This window comes from Marmota flaviventris, chromosome 15 (genome assembly GCF_047511675.1).
Source record: "Marmota flaviventris isolate mMarFla1 chromosome 15, mMarFla1.hap1, whole genome shotgun sequence".
NCBI lineage: Eukaryota > Metazoa > Chordata > Mammalia > Rodentia > Sciuridae > Marmota > Marmota flaviventris.
In genome coordinates, this window is record NC_092512.1 from 70,531,190 (window position 1) to 70,556,081 (window position 24,892).

The 24,892-nt window shown below is 37.1% G+C and overlaps 1 protein-coding gene across 8 annotated transcripts in view; it reads left to right on the forward strand.

Moving 5' to 3' along the window:
• Cspp1 (centrosome and spindle pole associated protein 1) overlaps window positions 1-24,892 on the forward strand; it is a 124,049-nt gene that overhangs the window by 93,268 nt on the left and 5,889 nt on the right. For all 8 annotated transcript variants that reach the window (XM_071602340.1, XM_071602341.1, XM_071602342.1 and 5 more), the window contains 7 exons: window positions 3,081-3,185; window positions 6,238-6,304; window positions 6,892-7,009; window positions 11,053-11,186; window positions 13,957-14,097; window positions 16,297-16,343; window positions 19,015-19,078. In XM_071602340.1, the coding sequence (XP_071458441.1) occupies window positions 3,081-3,185; window positions 6,238-6,304; window positions 6,892-7,009; window positions 11,053-11,186; window positions 13,957-14,097; window positions 16,297-16,343; window positions 19,015-19,078 (676 nt within the window). The remainder of the gene's footprint in view (window positions 1-3,080; window positions 3,186-6,237; window positions 6,305-6,891; window positions 7,010-11,052; window positions 11,187-13,956; window positions 14,098-16,296; window positions 16,344-19,014; window positions 19,079-24,892) is intronic.

Below are 24,892 nucleotides of genomic sequence, written 5' to 3' on the forward strand. Positions count from 1 at the left end.
ATATTTCTTGGATGTTCTGCTCATGGTTTCTTAACAGTCTTGCTGAGCTGTCTATGTTCTTTTCAAGTTGAAATACTTTATCTTCATTGTCTGATGTTCTGTCTTCTAAGTGTTCTACTCTGCTGGTAGTATTCTCAATTGAGTTTTTAAGTTGGCTTATTGCTTCCTGCATTTCTAGGATTTCTGTTTGTTTGTTTTTTATAACCTCTATTTCCCTGTATAGTTGATCTTTTGCTTCTTGGATTTGTTTATGTAATTCATTGTTGAAGTGATCTTTCATTGTCTGATTTTGCTGTCTGATGTCTTCCTTGAGACTCCAGATCATCTGAAGCATGTATATCCTGAATTCTTTATCTGACATTCCATCAGCTGCAGCTATTACCTCTTCTAAAGTTGAGTTGACCTGCAATGCTTGTGGTCCTTTCTTTCCTTGTCTCTTCATACTGTTCGCGTTCCTTTCTTCTTGGTGAAACTGTTGTGCTATTGAATTTTCCCCCTATATATTTATATTGGTCTTGTATAGTTGCAAAGTCTCCCTCGCAGGCACGGGCGGCGGCTCTGCCCCTCCGCCAATTGGGGCAATGTGCCTACCACGCCGGCAGGCCGCTGGGCCTGCTCTGCCAGTCGGTAGCAGGTCCGCCGTCCTTGCAGGCGCGGGCGGCGGCTCTGTCCCTCTGCGGGCCGCTAGGCTTGTTCTGTCGGTGGTCGCCGTTCTGCCTACTTTGCAGGCGCAGGCAGCGGCACTGCCCCTCTGCAGGCCTCTGGGGCTGTACTGCCAGTGGGTCGCAGGTCCGCCTACTTTGCAGGCGTGGGGGGGGGGCGGCTCTACCCTTCCTCAGGCCACTGGGCCTCTTCTGTCTCTCGGTTGCAGGTCTGACCTGTTCTGATGGTGGTCTCAGTTCCGATTACCTTGCAGGCGCGGGGGGGAGGGGGCGGCTCTGCCTCTCAGCAGGCCGCTGCTCCTCTTCTGCCGGTGGGTCGCAGGCCCGCCTACCTTGCAGGAGTGATTGGAAGCTCTGTCCCGCCGCGGGCCACTGGGCCTTTTCTGTCTGTGGTCACCCTTCCCCTACCTGGCAGGCGAGGGGGGTGGGGAGCGGCTCTGCCCCTCAGCAGGCCGCTGGGCCTGCTCTGTGTTTGGTCCCAGTTCCCTCTACTATGCCGGCGCAGGGGGAGGGGGCGGCTCAGCCTCTCAGCAGGCGGCTGCTCCTCTTCTGCCGGTAGGTCGCAGGCCCGCCTACCTTGCAGGAGTGATTGGAAGCTCTGTCCCGCCGCGGGCCACTGGGCCTTTTCTGTCTGTGGTCACCCTTCCCCTACCTGGCAGGCGAGGGGGGTGGGGGGCGGCTCTGCCCCTCAGCAGGCCGCTGGGCCTGCTCTGTGTTTGGTCCCAGTTCCCTCTACTATGCCGGCGCAGGGGGAGGGGGCGGCTCAGCCTCTCAGCAGGCGGCTGCTCCTCTTCTGCCAGTGGGTCGCAGGCCCGCCTACCTTGCAGGAGTGATTGGAAGCTCTGTCCCGCCCTGGGCCACTGGGCCTTTTCTGTCGGTGGTCACCCTTCCCCTACCTGGCAGGCGAGGGGGGTGGGGGGCAGCTCTGCCCCTCAGCAGGCTGCTGGGCCTGCTCTGTGTTTGGTCCCAGTTCTCTCTACTATGCCGGCGCAGGGGGAGGGGGCGGCTCAGCCTCTCAGCAGGCGACTGCTCCTCTTCTGCCGGTGGGTCGCAGGCCCGCCTACCTTGCAGGAGTGATTGGAAGCTCTGTCCCGCCCTGGGCCACTGGGCCTTTTCTGTCGGTGGTCACCCTTCCCCTACCTGGCAGGCGAGGGGGGTGGGGGGCGGCTCTGCCCCTCAGGAGGCCGCTGGGCCTGCTCTGTCTTTGGTCCCAGTTCCCTCTACTATCTGAATTTTTTTATATGAACCTTAGAGTTATCTTTTAATTAGTGTTAGCTAAATCCACTTATATTTATTGCAACCAATAAGTTTAATCATATAACTTAATTTCTGATGTTTTTGGGTTTTTTTGCTTCCTTGATATTTATTTTCATTTTACATGGACTATGCTTCATTTACTTCATCCTTATTGGTGCTTTAGAAGATTTATATTATCTTTATAATTCAGCCTATAGGTTTTTAAAAAACCTTCCTCACATATATTTCTAATTTTTTCAATGTCAACAATGAACCTAACTTATGATTTTCTGGCATATAAAACGAAGACTTTAATATCCACAAGTATATTCTGATCTTGTTTCCTTCCTTTCCTTTCTTTCTTACCCTTGTTTTTCTTCTCTTCATTTTCTTTCTAATTTCCCTCAGAAAATATTTATTGTATATTTTTGGGAGATTTATGCCTTCATATGAAGTTGAAAGCTATAAATAAGCTTTAATACACTATAAACTGAAATCTCATTTATTTGGAAACACAGAACCTTACCAGGATCTGAAAAAAATCTCCTCATCCATGATGGTTTTGGTAACAGGAGATAAAGATTTTAGAGGTTGATTTATATTGTTTTACAGAAAGGAGTTTTGTTTGCTTCTTTTTTATATCATCCTATTTACCTTTTATTATTAAGATGATATTTTTCAGCCCGGTGCAGTGACTTATGCCTGTAATCCGAGCAGCTCAGGATCTGAGGCAGGAGGATTGCAAGTTCACAGCCAGTCTCAGCAATGTAGGATGGATCTAAACAATTTAGTAAGACCTTGTCTCAAAAAAAAAAAAAAAAAAAGGCCGGGCGGGGGACGGGATTAGAGATGTGGCACAGTGGTTAAACACCCCTGGTTCAATCACTGGTACCAAAAAAAGATGTTTTTGCTTTGGCTATTTCATTTCTATATTTGGAATACTGTTGCTTTAAGTTTGTTGATTTAAAAAAAATCCTAATCTTAGAGACATATTCTTTTAATTGGTATGTCTAAATTACTTTTATCATAATAAATCTATTTGATCCTATTTAATTGAATTTGTGATTCAGATAATATTTTATTAAGCAACCTGAATTTCAGTGGTGTTATACACCTCCAGTATATATAGTTTACATGTATATGTATATATATTTCTGAATATTTTTATTTTTAATTTTTCAGCGCTTAAGACAGCCTTCTCCTGTAGTTCCTGCTCTTCAGAACAAAATTACAAGCAAACTCCAACGACCTCCTTCGGTTGACAGCATCATAAGTTCCTTTATTCATGTATATGCTTTTTGTTTTTGCTTGTTAATCTTCATTTACTTATTTTGAATTGATGTATTGGATGAGATTTTCTTATTTATATTTTGGTAGGTTAAATTTTTTTAGATCTGAAATATAGGCAGTATTTCCATTAATCTGTCTGTTGCTGCAGTTTATATTTGGCTCCCGGAAGTTGAGTATTTTTGGCAAACTATAGTTTAGCAAAAGGTTTTGTCCAGGCTCTTCAAGAAGGTCCTTTCTTTGAAAAATTACCTTCTAGCTGCTATTGTTATGCTTATGAAGTCCCTTATATTTTACACTGAGTTATAATCAAAAGAGAACCAGGAAAATCTTTTAGAAGGGTTGATCTTTGAGCTAATGCTTGAAGAATGAGTAGGAATTTGCCATCAAGAGAAACAGGGTGAAGGACCTTTAGCATGCACAAATTGGCTAGATGGAAGACAGGACAGACGTGGAGAATACACTGTGGTTTGGTCTATATTTATGATGCTTTGTGATAAGGCAACAGAGAGGGTAGAGAACAACAGATGTAGGGTATTGGAGAGTACTGAGATTTAGACTTTATGCCATAGGCTTATGGATTCCAAATAGCCTAATTACCCAAATAGGCAAAGAAGCGTTTTAGAGAAACATTTTCCTAAATTCCATCCTCTGAGAGTCTTGATTCAGTTGGTTTGTGGTACAAAATGCATGGAAATTCATTGCAGTATTAAGCAGGAGAATGACATGGCCACTTTAGTTTTGTATAATATTATCAGGCAGTAAAGACTGTAAACATGGAGACAAGTTGAGATGCTTTTGTAGAAGTCCAGGTGTGAGACTTTGAGGACTTAAAGGCATTGGTACAAAGAACTGAGAAGGGTGGGGGTAACACCCTTTATATGAAGACATATAAACAGTGGTATTTCTCTCTTTCTCCTTTTTTTTTTTTTTTTGGTACTGGGATTGAACCTGTAGGTGCTTAACCACTGAGCCATATCCCCAGCTCTTTTTTTTTTTTTTTTTTTTAATATTTTATTTAGAGACAGGGTCTCGCCAAGTTGCTTAGGGCCTTGTTGAGTTGCTGAGGCTGGCTTTGAACTCTTGATCCTCCTGCCTCAGCTGCTCAAGCCACTGGAATTACAGGCATACATCACCACGCCCAGCAAAAAGTGGTATTTCTTGACCGAGTGTGTGGTAGGAGTCAATGGTAACTTTAAAGCTTCTGGTAAGGGTTACATAGAGTAGGGGGTTGAAAATATGAGCTGTGGCTGAGGAAAGAGTTTTAAACTAGATTTGTAGTTTTGGAAATCATTAACGTATTGTTGCTTAGCAAATTAGTATGATACTCTAAGATGAATGTATAGAAGAAGTAAAAAGGGCTGAGAATGGAATACTGGGGAATTTAAAGTGTTTGAGAAACAGAGAAAAGAATAGACACAGAAAAGGTAAGAGAAAGTGGCAATGGTATCAATTGCTACTGGCCAAAAATAAGGACTTAAAATAGTCACTAAGCCAGGCATGGTGGCGCATGCTTGTAATCCCATCCACTCAGGAGGCTGAGGCAGGAGAATTGAGAGTTCAAAGCCAGCTTCAGCAAAATTGAGTCACTAAGCAACTCAGTGAGATTCTGTCTCTAAATAAAATACAAAATAGGACTCGGGATGTGGCCCAGTAATCGAATGCCCCTAAGTTCAATCTCTGGTACCGAAAAACCAAACTAAACCAAAATAAAAAACCCCACCAAGGTGTCATTTGGGGACCACTTTGTGACTTTGGCAAGGGAAGTGCTGCTGGAGTAATAGGGTATAGAACAAAAGTAATAGTAGTTGTGTGTTGAGGAGTAAATAACAGTAAGGAACTAGACCCTGGAAGTATGCATTTATTATTCCTTAAAGAAACCTGCCTGTGAAGGGAAGGAGAGAATGGACAGTAGATAGTGAAGAAAGGTTTGGTAAGAATTTTTTTAAAGAAGAGGTAAGTTTTATGCATAGACTGAAAAGAAGAAGTTGGAAAAGAAGAAGATAATTGAAAGCTGGACTCAATCAGATTTAGAGTATGGATGAAGGGATTGTCTTTTAATAGAGGCATGGATCCTTCTATTGTTATAAGAAGAAAGTTGATAAAGATGCTTAACTTCTTCTTTTATCTGTCTGGAACCACCATTTGACCCAGCTATTGCCCTTCTTGGACTTTTCCCTGAAGACCTTAAAAGAGCGTACTACAGGGATACTGCTACATCGATGTTCATAGCAGCACAATTCACAATTGCTAGACTGTGGAACCAACCCAGATGCCCTTCAATAGATGAATGGATAAAAAAAATGTGGCATTTATACACCATGGAGTATTACGCAGCACTAAAAAATGACAAAATCATAGAATTTGCAGGGAAATGGATGGCACTAGAGCAGATTATGCTTAGTGAAGCTAGCCAATCCCTAAAAAACAAATACCAAATGTCTTCTTTGATATAATGAGAGCAACTAAGAACAGAGCAGGGAGGAAGAGCAGGAAGAAAAGATTAACATTAAACAGATAGATGAGGTGGGATGGAAAGGGAGAGAAAAGGGAAATTGCATGGTAATGGAGGGAGACCCTCATTGTTATACAAAATTACATATAAGAGGTTGTGAGGGGAATGGGAAAATAAACAAGGAGAGATATGAATTACAGTGGATGGGGTAGAGAGAGAAGATGGGAGGGGAGGGAGGGGGATGGGAGAGGATAGGAAAGGTAGCAGAATACAACAGTTACTAATAGGGCATTATGTAAAAATGTGGATGTGTAACCGATGTGATTCTGCGATCTGTATTTGGGGTAAAATTGGGAGTTCATAACCAACTTGAATCTAATGTATGAAATATGATATGTCAAGAGCTTTATAATGTTTTTAACAACCAATAAAAAAAATTAAAAAAAAAAAAGAAGAAAGTTGAGACACAGTTGTGGGCAATTTTTATAGGTAGGAGAGAGTGTGGAGTTGGGTTCCTTTACATATAGGTAAAATTACTCCTTTTAAGCATTTGAGTAGAGGAGATATAATGACATGTTTGCCATTGTTGTTGAACAGGAAAGTTCCATGTCCAGGGCACAGTCTCCTCCAGTACCTGCCAGGAAAAATCAGCTCCGTGCAGAAGGTAAATTTTGAACCTGTATTCTACTCCTTGAGTGTATTTCTTTTTTTTTTTCCCCTCACTTTTTATTTTGATGTGATTATAGACTTGTAGAAAGTTGCAAGAATAGTATAGAGAGGTGCTGTGTGCCTTTCCAGTCGGTTCCCCCAGAGTTAACATCTTATGTGGTACAATTTCACATCTAGAGAGGTAACCTTGGTACTCTCTATGTGAGACCTTCACTGATTTCACTAGTTTTTACTTGTATTTGTGTGAATGTGATTTTAGGCTTGGTAGGTTTTATCTGTGTAACCATGACTGCAATTTGGTTTCAGAACTGTTCCATCACTACAAAAGAACTCCTTTGTTCTTCCTCTCTGTAGTTATGCTGCCCATCCCCAAGAATCTCTCTTAGCATGAAATTCCTATATTATCAAAAAATGGGTTCTGCGGTCTTGATGACGTTCCTAAACGTGATCCATGTATTTATAAAACAATTCTTTCATAAGAATTTCTCTCTGTGCTTTTTAGTGTATTATAAGTTAGGCTGTGTTTTAGTGCTTTATCTTTTGTTCTTATTCTTGCCTTGTGTTTTACTTGGGAATTTGTAGAGGAGAAAAAAAATGTAATTATGGAATTATCAGAAATGAGAAAACAGCTTCGTAGCGAAGAGAGGCGTTTACAAGGGCAGTTGCTACACATGGACAGTGATGATGAAATTCATATAAGGTAAATTTAGAATTGCATTTTTTTTCTTGAGTTCTTTTATCTGTGTCACTTATCTAGTGATTCTATAATTTTAGAACATGACTACCTCATTTTGCATTCTTACTTTCCCTTTTTTAGTCTTATGCAAAACTAGGTGTAGAAACTTAGTCCTTAAGGGAATACTGATATTGGAGTAGAAAATTTCAGAATTGGAATAATCACTGAAAATCTCATTGTATTTTTTTAATATTTTTTAAATTTATTTTTTATTCTAACTTGTTATATATGACAGCAGAATGCATTACAATTCATAATACACATATAGAACACAATTTTTCAGGTCTCTGGTTTTATAAAGTACCAATTTTAGAACTGTGTTTTACATCTTCCTTCAATAATGTAATGCTTTCTGGAATACTTATGTTCTAGTAAAATCACAAAAATGTTTCCAAACATCTCTGAGCATTTTTACCAGAAGGACTTATAAATTTTCAAAGCAGTGTTCTTCAAATTGTAAGTTGTAATATTTTAATAGGTTCTGAAGTCAACATAGTGGGTAATTTATTACTCTTTTTTTTAAAGTAAACTTTGTATTTTGGAATAATTTTAGGTTACAGAAAAGTTGTAAACACAGTACAGTTTTTGTACACCCTTCATCCAGCTTTCCCTGTTGTTGACATCTTATATTACCAGGGTACATTTGTCACAACTAAGAAGGTGACATTGAAATGTTACTGCTAATGAAATTTTTGGATTTCTCCTATTTCCCCATTAATGTCCTTCTTCTGTTCCAGGGTCCAGTAGAAGGTTCTGCATCACATTTAGTTGTCAGGTCGGGTCTTTCAGTCTCCTCTGGCCTGGGACAATTTCTCAGTCTGGTTTTCATGACTTTGAAAGTCTATAGAAGTATTGGTCAGGGAACCAGTCTGGATTTGTCTGATGTTTTCTGATGATTATAATGAGTGAAGTCCTATTTTCCCATTACATTCTAAGAGTGGAACATGATATCACATGCCATCCATGCTAATATTAACCATCATTAAAGTAGTGTTTTCCAGGTTTCTCCACTGGAAGGTTATGAAGAGGGGGTAGAGTTAAGCTCTATCTAATAGAAGGGAGTTATCCACATATCTTATTTAAAATTCTTCAGTAAGAAATATTTCTCTTTTTTTTTCATTATTTAGTTATTCAATTACTTATATCTCTGTTGTCTCATATATATTTATTTTGTACTTTGGGGTATAATCCAATATTACATTATTTATTTTATTGCTCCTATTATTTCAGCTTTGGCTATTGGAAACTCTTTTAGATTGGCTCCTATGTCTCTTTTATCTTTGATTCGTCCCCATCTTTTTTTTTTTCTTTTTCTTTTTGGTACCAGGGGTGTGTGTAACCATGCCTGGCCATCCTTTTGTTTGTGATACTTTGTTTCTTTCTGGTACTTCAAGATACTCCTGAATCATCTTCTATTTTCCCTGCCCCAGTTCTAAAATCAGCCATTTCTCCAAGAAGCTCTAGTTGTTTGGGGAGAATAGTATTTAGAAACAAACCTCTGGTCCCTGGGTGTGCTTGTTAATAAGGTGCCATTGCTTCTAAGCCCTCTTAGTGAACAGAGCTAGATGATATGTATACTTAGTCATAAACTTATCTTGAACTGTTCCTGATTCTCTCTTTGTATATGAAGTACATACTGATGTCTGAGTCTAATCTGGTATGTGGTGTGATTTTAATATAGCATGTTAACTTACCCAGTCATGCTTTGCATTTTTATTTTTTGATGTTATAAATGTCTTAACTATGGCAACATTTTTCATCTTCAAAACATCGGCATTTTCAGTATAGTTAATTGTTGACATTTTATTCATTTTCATTAATAAATTGAAGTCTGCTCTCTTCTGGAAAACCACTGTGATTCAAGAAAGAGAATGAGGCAGACTTTCAGTTTTCTCTTTTGAAAATTATACATTATTATTTTTACCCTGTGAGTTTCTAGTGAAGAATAAATAAATGTCTGTTTTTGAAAGTACTTTGTGATCTCAGTCCTAAATTTAAAAAAAATTAGAATTTTCATCTTTTAAATAAGAGCTGGTTAAATACATTTACTTTGGTATAATTTTATTATGTATCACATTTAGAGTCACCTTAAGGTTGGTTCTTTAATTTCATACATATCTTCACAAAAATAAATCTCTTTTTAATTAATTCATAATTATCAAGCTCTATTTTATGCCTGGCACAAAACAGATATGATATAGCTTACATGCAAATATGATTTAAAACCTAATTCATAACTTATCAGCCTATTTAACTCTTAGCTTTATGGAAATTAGGCATCCAATTTTTGGTATTTATTTTACTGAATCTCCATAGAGTTCCTGTCACCCTATGTGAGTATTAGAGGTCTGTGTCAGCCTTGATGGGGTTGTTTTATGGACCTAGGAAATGCCAGAAAGGAAACTCCATGAGTAGGATCACTGCTATGAAGAATCCAGATATTCCTATCTAGGGGCTCAGGAAAGATTTAATGATAAAGAAATGAAGGACAGAGTCTGACTAAGCCTTATATTATATCTGTAGCTTGGTGCTGCATTTTCAAAAAGAGTACCTACCTAGTGCTGAGGGAAGCAGCAGTAAATATTTGGTTTTTTATTTTCTGAACTAAACTTACCATTCCTCATCCCTATTCTTTCTTATCCTAACTCCCCAAAGCTATAGCAGAAAATTTATTTTTTTTTTTAAATGGTATTTTTAAAAAATACCTTTATTTTGTTTGTTTGTTTTATCATTTATTTATTTTTATGTGGTGCCTCATACATGCTAGGCAAGTGCTGTATCACTGAGCCACAACAACCCCAGCCACAGAAAAGTTCTTCCTAAGGTTCCTGCTTATTATTAATTTCCTAGGTACCACAGGAATAGAATATTAATTGACTAATTTAAATATTAAGTTCCCTGGTAACACTGTATAAAATCAGAGTTGGAGGTCTGGGGTTGTGGCTCAGTGGTATGAGCGCTTGCCTCACACATATGAGGCACTGGATTTGATCCGCAGCACCACATAAAAATAAATAAAAGTATTGCGTCCATCCATCTACAACTAAAAATCAATGTTGGGGACTTTGCACAATAGTCTTTATATTGAGCATCACATTAATATTATAGTTCTTTGTGAAATTTTTACTTTGGGCTGAGGTTATATTTATAAGCCAGGTTCTATGCTAGGTACTTTACATGATATCTCTTAATTCTCCTGCTGATAACATGATTATATTGGATACAAATTACCTTTGTTTTAAAGATAATGAAATTAAGGTCAAACTGCCAATAAGTAGAAGAGCTTCTCTTTGAATCTATGTCTCTGACCTCAAATATTGAGGTCTCATGAACATTTAAGGCAAAGCTGAATCATTCCACAATTCTAAATTTGAATGTGAGCATTTTGAAAGATTATAATGACCTTATATGCCCTATTTTTTTAAAATATAAGAATTGAAATAACAGAGCTGTTAATTTTTATAATATACTGTAGCCCCCATCCAGTGTGGGCTACTGAACCGAGGTCAAATTTGGGGCGACACAAAATGACCATGCAGACATGGAATACCTTTTCTGGGCGTCAGGATGGCTTCCCTGTCTCTCAGCCTCAAGCTCCCACAAAGCGGGGCAAGAGAAAAAAGTGGGAAGCTGGTGAGAGAGGGGGAATGGTCTGAGGCTCGGGGCTTTTATTTCTGGAGGGAGCTAATCCATGGAACATTCTATTCAAAAAAGGGCAGAAGGGTAGGATTACAACAAACAGGTGGGTGTAATCCAACTCCATCGGGTGACACCCACTCACAGAGCTACACCTTTCTTATCTGAGTAGAGGTAAAGTCCACTTACACTGCAGGGTGCAATGCCAGTCCAGGACCTCTTTACTCCGGACTTAAAGGTGTATACATAGCTCCTGTCCAGGGAGGCTCCTGAACAATATACTGGGGTGAAAGATGCCAAATTTATTTTATAGTGAATTTAATTTTTCTTCCAATAAAACACATTTATCATATTTTGTCATTTGTCTGCAGGAAAAGGAATCCCATGGATATATTTGATATGGCTAGACATCGGGTACAAGCTCCTGTCAGAAGACAGTCACCTAAGGGCTTAGATGCTGCCACTTTTCAGAATATTAATGATTTTAGTGAGCTGAAAGATAGAGGTAAGTACCTATTATTCCTTTAAAGATACAGCAAGAGTATTCTACCATATTCAGGAATCTTTAAAGATGTTTGTACTCTGGTTTTAGGTAAAATTTCACTTATAATGCATGTTTTAAATTATGATTAATAAAATTTAGATATACTCTAGGTCTTCAATTTACCAATGTGGTAGATGAAACTTCAATTTGGCTAAACATTTTCTTTTGAAGAGTATATCACTGTAAAAGCCTCAGTGTATGGGGGAGATTATATAGACTAGTATGAAGAATGGAAGTTGGCATTTAGTGGAGGATGGATAGCTGAAGATGAGTTAATGAGAAAGGCTGAGGAGGAGAAGCCAGACCAATTAGAGGAAAAGCAAGAGAATGTGGGATCCTGAAAATAGAATAAGAGTAAGTGGATCATCAAGGAGAAGGGATCCAGTGAGAAGAATGTCAGCAAGTTGTCAGTTGAATCACAGGCATTGCTGACTATGAGCAGGGAAATGATGGGATTAGAAGCTGATTAACTTTGGCTTGAGGAAGTTGTAACATAACACTGGAAGTTGTAACATAATTCCACATAACATTGTGGAATTCATTCTAAATATTTGTACATGCTCTTATTTTTAAAAGGAAGTTGCATTAATTATAGCAAATACATATGGAAATATAGGAAGAGGGAGAAATCACTTTAGTTAAGCCATACTATTAACATTTTGGATGTAGTCTTTCTGAGCATAATTAAAACAAAAAATGTAAGACAAAAACAGATCATGTAATTTTCTCTTTTCACTTAAGTAGACTTATATGTCATCAATGACATATACTATAGTTTTTTTTTTTTTTACTCTAATGCTATCATTTATTGATTACTTATGTCTGCTAGGCATTGTATTAAGCCATTTGGTTTCACAGTTTAGCCTAGGGACCTATGACATCAGAGCTGTTTTTATTATAAACCAAGCCATTTTTTTCTCTCCATTTTCACTCTATGCTGTGCATATGAGTTTTCCAGAAGCTACATGATAAATGATGACATTTGTATTCTTGTGTATTTTTATGTTACAAAAACTACTTAATATTAATATGGCAAATATGTATGTGTGTATGATATGATACATAAATAACAATTTTTGTAAGTATAAAGAGATTTGAGATCAAAAAGATTTAAACCATAGAATCGGGCCGTTCATTTCCCTGTGTTACCACATCCAGTTCTCATTCAGCCTATGACTTGGTTGTTTGTGTTGGTTTTTTTGCAGAGAAGAAACTGAGTCTGAAAGTGGTAAAGCCAAGGTCTCATCCAAATTTGTGTCCAGAGCTTCATCTATTCACTTTGTTCTCCCTTAACCATTTTTCAATTCTTAGATATTATATGTGTTTCCCATATTCTCTATTATGTGCTTTTGATAATATCTAATTACAAAACTTTACATATTTAAAACCATTATTTTATCCCAACAGTGTAATTAGTGGGTCAAAGAGAATAATATTTTCAAGATCCTTTATATGTATGAACTATATCTATAGTCTCAAGATTTAAAATTAGTATTTAACATTTTGCTTCTGATCAATTGATAACTCATGCAATTTTGACAGAGGCAAGTTTTTAGACCATCATTTCTTGTAGAATGATATCCTTCCTAAGGTTCCCATCATCTGCACTTATCTTGCTTTCTGCATGATATTTGCAAGGGATAAAATATTAATTGGCCCATAACAGTTTTCATTTTTTCAGTGTATTTTAGGGATCAGACATGATTACAGTGTTCTCATGGCTTCCTGAGTCATAGCCATGTGACTAACCACTTGGATATACCTGCACATAGTTGCCCTGCTGGTGTCTGGGTGGCTTCTTGTGAGAGTGAGGCAGGTAGGGATGCAGAGTATATCATCACAAGCTGCTGCTTATTTTAGGAGTTTTCTTAAATGTTGATAAGCCCATGAAAGGGCATTTATTAAAGAATATTAATTTTTATGGCTATCTTAATGTCTTTTGATTTTGGTGGTGCCCCACTATTTATATTGTTACTTATAGTAAAGTTTTATAAGGATTTTTAAAAACAAAAAAATCAATAAACTTTATTTTCTAAAGCAGTTTTAGGTTCACAGTAATATTGAACAGAAGGTACAGACAGTTCTCATATACTCCGTGCCCCCACGCATGCACAGCCTCCTTATTCTGGACAGTCTTGCACTATAGTGATACATTTAAGTATGATCAGTGAACTTAACATTGACACATCATTTGTACCCTAAAGCTGATAGTTTATATTAGGGTTCATTCTTGATGTTGTACATTCTTTCAATTTGGATAAATGTATAATGATGTATATCCACCATTGTAGTGTCATACAAAATAGCTTCACAACCCTAAAAATCCTCTATGCTCTACCCATTCATACCCTCCCAACCCCTTAATCCCTGGTAATCATTAATCCTTTTACTGTCTCCATAGTTTTGCCTCTTCTAGACTGTCATATGATTGGAATAATACTGTATGTTAGTTTTCTCAGATTGGCTTCTTTCACTTAGAAATATTCATTCAAATTACCTCCATGTCTTTTCATGGCTCAATAACTCATTTCTTTTTATTAATGAATAAATATTCCATTACTTAATAATATACTATATTCACTTCCTAGAGGATATGTTGGTTGCTTTCATGTTTTGACAATTATAAGTAAAGCTGTTATAAATACCTGTGTGCAGGTTTCAGTGTCTGTAAAAATGTCATTTGAAAATGAGCTTTAGCTTAGTTATGGTAATCTATTTTTTTATGTGTCAGATTCAGAAACACGAGTTGATCTGAAACTTTTGTACCCGGATTCTCCAAGAGATCGTCATACCTTAGAGATTCAGCAGCAAGCCCTGATAAGAGAGCAGCAGAGACGGCTGAATAGAATAAAAATGAAGGAAGGTGCTGAAGGTAAGAAACAGTCATTAAAATTACAGATACTGTGGGTAGATTGGTTTCTTGTCGGCTGTATGTCTCTTGTATTGATTTCAATTGCCAGCAGCCCCCTCCCTACACAGTTCCATGCTCACATGGTGTTTTTGACACATTGTACCAGAACTCTCTAATTGGCTTGGGTAAGGGTCCTTTATCCATGGATGAGAGGGCCCAGCCATTCACTCTAGCCAGTAGGATTGAGTACTTTGATTATTTCAGGTGACATCTGTACTAGGAACTGGAACCAAAGGAAGGGATGCTGAGCCAACACATTAGTGCCCTATTAAGCATGTGTCTACTGTGTGTGGGAAGTACGGCATAAAGTGTGTAAACCATTAGACTGGATTATGTTTTTGTTTAGTCATTCAGGCAACAGATAGTTACAGTGTATCTACTAGGAGCACAGATAACTGACCTATATTCAGGGAATATGGTGTTGAATGAAGTAGGCTACTGCTCTCAAAGAGCTTATACTTTATTGAAGTGATGGATGTTGCAAAAGAGAAATCTGGGGTCCCGTGGGAATGTGTAACTGGGGATAGGCATGAAGGTGGTGGCCACCTGAAGGCAGAGTGGAGCTAGTTGTCTCAGAGAATATCAATGGGTGATTCTGATACCCCAGGTTACTGCATGGCCCCCAGATCTGTTTCTCATCCATTTTGTTAGCTTTCATGCCACTGACAGTGGTCAAAATAAAAATGAGTTCTAAAAACACAGCAATCAGATAACAAGAATTGGAGGGATGGTCCTACCAGTTATTTTTATGAAAATTTAAGACCCGTTCCTTAGGCACGCTTGACTGGCTTGTACAATCTGAAGAAGTTTTTCACCTCATGAGATAGCATCACAAGAGTAAGTAATGTGACACATTGGGCCCAGATCATAGGTGAAAACTTTGTATAGGGGACCTCTTCCCTTCATCTGGTTCAGAATTTTTAGTAAATACCTCATGTATTTTCCTATGACAGTGGAATGACCCTAATGTACATCATCTGGAGAGAAAATTCATTAAGCAGCTTTCAATCTTTATATCCTTGTGGTATTGTGTGTGCCGAGTTGTATGCGACTAAAACACTCAGGGTCACTCCAGGGGAACTGGGCTGCGTGAAATAAACACACAAGAGACAGAAATACCTTTTTCTTTGAGGGTGCTGTGACGGCGCCTCTGACCTTAAGGGTCTGCAGAAAGAGAGCGAGTGAGCCCGCAAGTGCTGACCCCTTTTATTGAGAAGTCATTCAAATGAGGCAAGGGGTCAGGTTTTGGGGGGCTGAGTCTAGCTTCATGATGTCTGCTATCAGCAGGTTGACTGACATCTAGTTAGGCCATATCCAAGGGCAGAGTAAGAGAAGGGGACACACAGTGGGCATTTCCATGGAACATTCTATCCCAAACAGGGCAAAGGGTAAATATCACAAGGGAACAGGTGAGTTCCATGGGAATATAGGGGATATAGGAAGGCACGCCCATGCACGAAGACACATTTGCTTTTTCTCAACCCTAAAGATCGGGGCTACTATCTTTGGTTACCTAAGCAACCAGATCACGGGGTGACCGAGAATGCCACACCAAACAAAAGGGGAGCAAACACTTGTCACATGCTATGTCGGCCTCCCACAGTATTGTTTTTCTTTACAACTCTCAAATGATGGTCTGATCTTGTGGGACCTTGTCATCTTAGACTGATTAGGCCAAAAGTATTCCAGGAGGATACAGATGCATTTTGGGATCAAGGGTATCCATCCCCACAGGAATACCCTCTGACTTCAGCAGATACTATGATAATGTAATTCATAAGATTATGGTCTAACTATTAATAGTCACAAAGATGTCTGTAAAATATTTTGAGAAGGAATGTATACTTATGTATACTTAATGTATACTTATACTTATTGGCAGCCTCTATTCCCAGAGGCAGTTTCTAAAAGGAAAAAATGTTTTGGAGAAACATTTGGAGAAACAGGAAGGCTGATTAGATTGTAGAGACTTGGGATCACCATTTTTCATATCTTTGTATATAAAGTATATTCACACCAATTCATGTCTTTATACATGTACTTTGGGTTGTTTTTTTTTTTTGCATTGCAATTCTTATTACACATATATACCACAATTTTTCATATCTCTGTTTGTATATGAAGTAGGTTAATCTTGTTTTTATTCTCCATCAACTATAGCTGACTTAAACTCCATCCCAAGTGCCAAAGTACAAGAGCACAGAATGGTAAGTAGCCAGTTCTATTTTTTTTTTTTTTTTTTGGTGGTGCTGGGGATTGAACCCAGGGCCTTAGTGCATGCAAGGCAAGCACTGTATCAATTGAGCTATATCCCCAGCCCTGTAGCCAGTTCTAATTTTTTGAGTTAGATGTTTGTGTGTAAAAATTTTTAGGAATATGATAAGTTTTCCAAATTTTAATTCTTCAGGAATATTGAATTAAGAAAGAATTTAAATTTTGTCTCATCAATGCAGTGGTAGCTAGAGAAGTATTAGTATAATATGTAGAAAAAACATTGTAATGGCTAAGAATAAGAGTTGAATTAGTCTGTGTGAATTAATCTCTTTTTGGTCATGTGGTTTGGCATATTATTTAATCTCTATGCCTCAGTTTCCTTATCTGTAAAATGAAGATGATAATATATACTTACCTCTGGGGTGGCTGTAAGTATTAAATTAATATTTATAAGTCACTTAGAGACAAGTTTGACCTAAAATAAGTTCTGCTTATTAAATAAAAATATAGCATAAGTGTTATTTGTGATAATTAAGTGAGGATAATTAGAGTAGGGCCTGGCTTATATTGGGTACAGAGTTAGCATTTTCTGTCATCAACGTTAGTATTAATAGGGGTTACTAATAAAAGTAGTGGTGGGGCCTATAAAGAAAATAAGCAAGGCAAGGAGATAGAGTGACAAAATGTCACCTCCTCACTCTTATACTGAAGTGACATTAGTATAAGACTGAATGAAGGGGAGGGGGTGAACAGTTTTCATTTAGCAAATACTTGTGGAAACTGTTTCACATGTCTGGGGTATAGGAGTCAACATGAAAAAACAAATCCCTGCCCTCTGGAGGCTTGCATTCTGGAAAGAGAGACAATAAATAGATCTATATCATGTTAAATCATGGTGCTGAGGGAAAATGATAAACAGGGAAAGAAATTAGGGAGTGCTGGGGTGGGAGGACTTAATATTTAAAATATAGTGGGTATGGGAACCTCATTGAGGAGGTAATGTTTTTTTTGATTAAGGACACCAGGGAGGTGACCATGGAAACTATTGGTATTACATATGGAAGAAGACTGTTCCTGGCAGAGGCTTGACAGGGATTATCTAGTGCATGTAAGGAGCAGGAAGGTGGCTGGGAGGTAGGAGAGCTTCAAACAAGGGTGAGGGGGCAAATGGGACACAGGTGAGCAGTGAGGTTTGCCCTTCAGGCCTGCACAGATGATAAGAAGTTTCCAAAGTCTTGGTATCCAAGAGTTTCATGTTTCTCACTCGATCACTGATTGTTGTATATTGAGAATAGGCTGAGTGGGATAGATTATTGCAATAATCTAGGCAAGAGATAAACTGGCTTAGACTGGGGGTAGGAGTAGTAGAAGTGGTCTAAAGTTGGATTTTACTTTAATAGGAGAAGGTCGAATTTTTCAGTGAAAAGATAATGACAATATCTGGGATTTTGAGTAATAGCAGTTTTTGCTCAACATAAGCCAACAGGTTTATTGTGGTTGTTAACAGAAGCTAATGTTTTGGACTCCTGATCTTTCTAGGGGCTGGATTATATGAAAAATTATATAGGATGAAACTGGAGATGATTGTCATGGAAAAGAAGACTTAGGTGGACTTTGATCACTCTTCATTTATGTGAAGGACTGTGATACAGAAGAGAGGGTTGGGCAATATGTGTGAAGTGCTCAGAATGGCTGATTCAGACCCTTTGATTCAGCTGATATGATTATCATTATTATCTTCTACAAAGTAGAAGTAGAATCATTAGGTAGTAAATTAAAAAGGAGATATGAATGCAGCATATGGAAGAATTCAGTGTAAGAGAATGTTTTTATAATGAATGCTATTCATGGGTAGAATTCATTGCCTTAAAAATTAAAGGCAAGCCATTATTGTTCAAGTGTTCAAGTGTTCTAGCAAAGCCAAGAAATCTACTAAAGGTGGTGCAGAGAAGTCTTGTTCAATGATTTTAAGTTCCTTTTGATATAAAAATGGCATTATTCTTTTAAACTGTAAACTTCTCTACTTGTAAATTTGTTACCTCTCATTTGGGAGCTAATTATAATGCTAACCCAATAGTAGCATTATTTTTTCCTTGCTCTGTGTCCCATCATATCTATACTGTGATCATCATGACAGTTGTTATTGTATATGTTCATCATTATCTGAGGGCATGTCTTTCTCCTTGCTGTGGGACTATGATCCCCATCTACTCTGGAGCAGAAGCTCTTAATTCACCTTTGTATCTAGGAATTAGAATGTATATTATACACAGATTTATTTAAAGGATGAGTGAATCTCAGCAATGGTTTTTAAACTTTTAATACTTAATTGGATTCATTACTTTTATATTTTCGACAGTAATGCTATACTTTTTTTTTTTTTTTTGGCTTCAACCATAAGAGGGCAGTGAGGAGTGGAATTAAAGAGTAAAAGTCTGCCTGACAAAAATCTCAATCCTGGAATGATAAAGTCAGACTGTTGCCTTCACTATCTCGGTGGGGGTTGTATGTGCTAAGGCTTTCCAGAATTTTCTGGGCACTGGAATGTCAATCCTACCTCTCTCCCCATACTCTTTGCGGGGACAGTTTTGCTGGCTGTTAGTACAGATTTGTTTTCCCACACAGGACTAATAAAAAGTTATTAATATATGATGTTTCTTTTAGCTCAGAGATGACACTGATGATTTTTTGAAAAATTCATTATTGGAATCTGATAGTGCTTTTATTGGTGAGTATATTTATTTTAATTCATTAATGCTACCTCATTTAATTATTAAACAATATTTATATTTCTTTTAAGTGCTTTTCTTCATAACTAGTACTAGGTTGTACAAGATGATTTAAAAAGTAATATTCTATTTTCTCTTTTAATGAATAATCATTAAATATGTCTTTTATAAGATATACAAGTTTCAAAATCAGAATTACTAAAATGAACTTAAAAAGTCTGCACAAAAACCTGTACATAAATGTTGATAACAGCTTTATTTATAACAGTAAAAAACTGGAATCAGTGTAGCCTTTCAACAGGTGAAAGGCTAAGCAAACTCTAATAACATCCCCACCTTCAGCACAACTTTGCAATAAAAAGGAACCACTTGTTGAAATAACTCAGTAACTTGGATGACTCTTTTGGGAAATATGCTGAGCAAAAAAGCAAACTGCAACAATTTACATAATGTATACATTCATATATTCACCATGAAACATGCAAGTGGATCTGTACAATAATCTGTCCTTTTGTGACTGACTTATTTCACTTAACATAGTGTCCTCAAGGTTCACTCACATCCTAGCATGTTTCGCATTCTCCCTCTCCCTTTTGTAAAAAAGGCTGAAACCACTGTACCAAATTTTGTTTATCCATTCATCTGTCAATAGACACTTGAGTTGCTTCTACCTTTTGGCTATTGTAAGTAAGGCTGCTATGAAAGTGGGTGTATAGGGATCTATTGGAGTCACTGCTTTCAAGTCTTTCATGTATTTACAGAGAGTTGGAATTGCTTAATCATATGGTAATTGTTTTATTGTTTGAAGAATTTTCTTCAGTTACACAGCAGGTGCTCTATTTTACATTCTCACCAACAATGCACAAGAATTCTAATTTTTCCATATCTTTGCAAACAACTAAAAATATTTTTAAAATATTTTTTTTAGTCAGTGGTGGAGAATTGAACCCAGTGCCTTACACATGCTAGGCAATTGCTGTGCCACTGAGCTACAATCCTAACCCTGTTAACTTTTTTTTTTTTTTTTGATAGTAACTGTCCTTACAGGTAAAACCCTATTGTGGTTTTGATTTGCATTTCTGTAATGATCAGTGAGGTTAAACACCTTTTCATGTGCTTATCTGCAGTTCATGTATCTTCTTTGCAAAAGTAGCTTTTCAAGTCCTTTGCCATTTTAAAAAATCATGTTTTACATTGTTGAGTTATAGGAATACGTTAGTATATATTTTACATATTAACCCCTTATCAAATATATTATTTGCAAATGTTTTCTCCAATAGGGGTTTGTCCTTTTCAATTTATAGATTGTGTCCTTTGCATGGAAGTTTTTTTATCTTAATTAATGTTACCTTTTGCCCATGCTTTTGGGGTCGTATCCAAGAAGCTACTACTAAATCCAGTGTCACGAAGTTTACCTCCTTAGGTTTTCTTCTAAGAGTTACAGTTTTAGCTTTCACATTTATGTCAAAATATATGAGTCAGAAACCCATAGAATTTTAGAAATAAATAGATGAATATACTATTGTGTTTGGGAATGTCCCTCTATCGGAAATGGACAGATCCAGTATGCAGAAAACTAGTAAGAACATAGTTGAACCCAACAGTACCATTAATCAACTGGATTATAATGGACATCTATAGACCACTTCATTCAGCAACAGAACAAACTTCTTGGGCACACATGGTATATTCACCAAAATAAGACTACATTTAATTGTTTGGATTTTTTTTTTTTTTTTTTTTTTTTAATTAAGCACTCTGGATGTACTGACCCCTGCAATTTCCCCAAATGTGGGAAACTCGACTGCATAATTTGTGGTAGTGGGGGACTGTGTTCACACTATCCCCTGGTTCAATTGTTAAGAACAGAGCTTGGTTGTTATGGGGTGGTGTTTAGAAAGAGTTATTACTTTCATTCTGGTATTTTAACCTCCATCTTTTGGGGCAAGACTGTAACAAAATTGTAGCTATACCAAAAGCTTTAAATTTTGACCCTGGTTAATGTATGTTCGTGTAATGCCATCATTAGTCTATGAAGCCTGGATCCTTAAGAATTTTAGAAGGAATTCTTTATAGCGGGGGCTCTTTGTTTTTTTACTTGGGAAAACTACAGTTTTTCTCTGACATTTGCATAATTGATGTTTAAGGTTGGAAATTTAATTTTTGTCTTTTCTCCCCATCAGGATATATTTTCTTGTTCTTATAAAGTTTGTGAGATTAAAGTAGAAAAAAAAAACAAACAACAAAAACCACATTTTAGGCCATAAAGCACACCTAATTTAAAAGGAGAGAAATCATCTAATGTCCATTATGACAATGGGAAAAAAACAGAAATTAATAATAGAAAGATAGCTGGAAAATCCCTAAATACTTGCAGATTAAACCCCACATGGGTCAAAAGAATAAATAAATAAAACATGGGTCAAAAGAACAAAATCTCAATGAATTAAAAAATACTTTGAACTAAATTTCCTTATCAAACTTTGTGAGATATAGCAAAATAGTACTTACAGGGAGATTTAGACCACTGAATGCATATAATTAGAAAAGTAGAAAAATCTAAAATCAATAATATAAGCTTCCCTACTAGGTAGTCAGAAAAAAGAAGAGCAAATGAAGTCCAAGGTGAGAAGAGGGGAAATAAGAAAAACTAGAGCAGAAAACAAATTTGAAATAGAAAATCAATAGAGAAAAATCAATGAAACCCAGAGCTCTTTCTCTGAGATCAATAAAATTGATGTCTTTAGCTAAGCTAAGAAAAAGATACAGATTATTAATGTCAGAATTGAAAGAGAGGACAATACCATAGATCCAATGGATATTCAAAGGTCAAGGAATACCATGAACAACCTGCAAATTTGATAACTGAAATGAAATCTAACACCCATTCATGGTAACTCTACCAACAAGGAAGGTAGGGAAACTTCCTCAATTTGGTAAGAGAACATTTATTTAAAAGCCTTCAGCTAACATCAGACTTAATGATAAGAAACTAAAAACTTCCCTGTTGAAATTAGGAACAAGGCAAGGTTGTTCTCTCTCTCCACCCTTAACATTATACTGGAAGTCCCTAGCTGATACAGTAAGGCAAGAAAGAAAATTAAAGATATGCTGAGAAGAGGAGATAAGGAGATATAAAGTCATCATTCACTGATGACATGATTACCCACAGAAAATCTGAAAAAAAACTCCCAGAACGAATAAGCAGTTATAGCAAAGCTACAGAATATAAGTCCATCATCTTCCTGCATACGAGCAATGAACAAATAGATCTGAAATTGAAAATACAATATCTGGCATAAAAGCACTAGACTAGGAGACAGAACGATTCACATAGATACACTTTTCTGATCTTTGACAAAGGTTACAGAAACGTTTGTTGGAGAAAATACAGCCTTTTAAAAAAATGGTGCTGGAAAACTATACATCTGTACATAGAAGAATGAATCAAGATCCCTATCTCTCACCCTGCATGAAAGTTAACATAAAGTGGACCTAGGAATTAGATCAGAAACACTGAAACTCTTAGAAGAAAACATTTCAACATATTGGTACAGGAATCAACTTCCTCATTAAGAATCCTAAAGCTCAAAAATGAAACCAAGAATCAATAAATGGGATGGCATCAAGTTAAAAAGCTTCTGCAAAGCAAAGGAAACAAAAACATGGAGAGCCTACAGAATGGAGAAAATATTTACCAGCTACTCTTTTGAATAGGGGATTAATATCCTATGAATATGTAAAGAACTAAAAATTTTTTTTTTTAATTTTTTATTGTTGGTTGTTCAAAACATTACATAGTTCTTGATATATCATATTTCACACTTTGATTCAAGTGGGTTATGAACTCCTATTTTTACCCCGTATACAGATTGCAGAATCACATCAGTTACACGTCCATTGATTTACATGAAGAACTAAAAAATTTTAAAACCAGAAAAACAACCCAGTCAATTAATGGGCAAATGATCTAGACATTTTTTCAAAAGAAATAGAAATGGTCAAAAAATAAGTGAAAAAATATTCAACATCTTAGCAATCAGGGAAATTTTGCAAAATTGTGCTGAAATTTCATCTCACTCCAGTGAGAATGACAGAAAAAGAGAAGATACAGGTTACTAATGTCAGAATACAAAGAATAATAAAGGCTGGTGAGGATGTGGAAGAAAAGGTACATTGTACATTGTTGGTGGGACTACAAATTAGTATTACCACTTTGGAAATCGCATGGAGATTCCTCAAAAGACTAGGAATGGAATCACCATGTGATACTGCTGTTTTCCTCCTTGCTATTAACCCAAATGCATTAAAATCAGCATACAGTAATGTGGCGTATGCATACTGATGTTTGTAGCAGTGCAGTTCACAATTGCCAACTTTCAGAACCAGCCCATGTGTCCATCAATAGACAAATGGATAAAATAATGTGTATGTGTATGCAATGGTGTTTTACTCAGCCATAAATAAGAATGAAATTATGTCATTTTCTAGTAACAGAACTGAAGAACATCAAGCCAACTGAAATAAGCCAGACTCAGAAAGTCAGGATCTGAATGTTTACTCTCATATGTGGAAGCTGGAGGAGGGTGGGCTGGCAGAATTAGGCAACAAAATTACTAAGTATGCAACATACCACAATGAATCCTGCTTTTAAAGAATAATAATAGGGCTGGGGTTGTAGTTCAGTGGTAGAGAGCTTGCCTCGCATGCATGAGACCCTAGGTTTGATCCCCAGCAACACATGAACACAATATCTTTATTTTTTTTATATGTCAATCTACAATTTAAGAAAAAAGAATAATAGACTAGAAAGGAGACTGGTTCAGAAGAACAAGGGTAACTAGTGGGGCGGGAGAGAGGAGATACAGGGTGGGGGGGGATGAGTGATCAAATTATGTGCATGTTATCATCATGAATCCTACTATTAATGTATAATTATAATGCACCAGTAAAAATACCATTTACATTAGCCCTTCCCCACCAAAAAAGAAACACTGCAGTGTAAATCCAACAACACATAAATAAGTTCTGTATAAAGAAAATCATAAAAAGCTGATGAAAGAAACTGAAAAACTAAACAAATGAAGGCATTCCATATTCATGGAAAGTATGTTGTTAAGATGCCACTTCTTGCTAATTTAGTTTATATATTCAGTGTAAATTCCAATCAAAATCCTAACAAGTTATTGAGCAGATATTGACAAACCAATTCTAAAGTTTACACAAGGAGGCAAAGATCCAGCACAGCCAATAAATGCAGTATCAGAAGAACAAAATTGTAGTACTGTGTGTATTAGCTTTCTGTTACTGTAACAAATGCCTTACATAAATTAACCTGAAAAGGTTCTTTGGCTCACAGTTTTAGATTTTCCAGCCCATGACTGTGGCCACATTGCTTTTAGGTCTGAGAGTGAGTAGAACATCATGGCAGGAGCGTCTGGTAGAGCAGAACCACTCACTTCATGGCCAAGATACAAAAATAGTGGAGGGGACAAAGTTCCCTGATCCCCTTTTGATGGCATTCCCTCAATGACCTAAAACCAGACCTCACCTCTTAAACTTCCCTCCACCTCCTACACTGGAGACTAAGCCTTCAACACATAATGCTTTGGGAGACATTCCACATCTGAACCATAGTACTACTATGGTTCAGAGTATAAGTGACCTTGGATTTGGTGATAACTTTTATGACACTAAAGGCATTGTGAAACAAATAACTGATAAGCTGGACCTCTGTTCAAAAACAAAAACAGGGCAGAGGTTGTGGCTCAGTGTTAGATCACTTACTTAGCACATGTGAGGCACTATGTTCG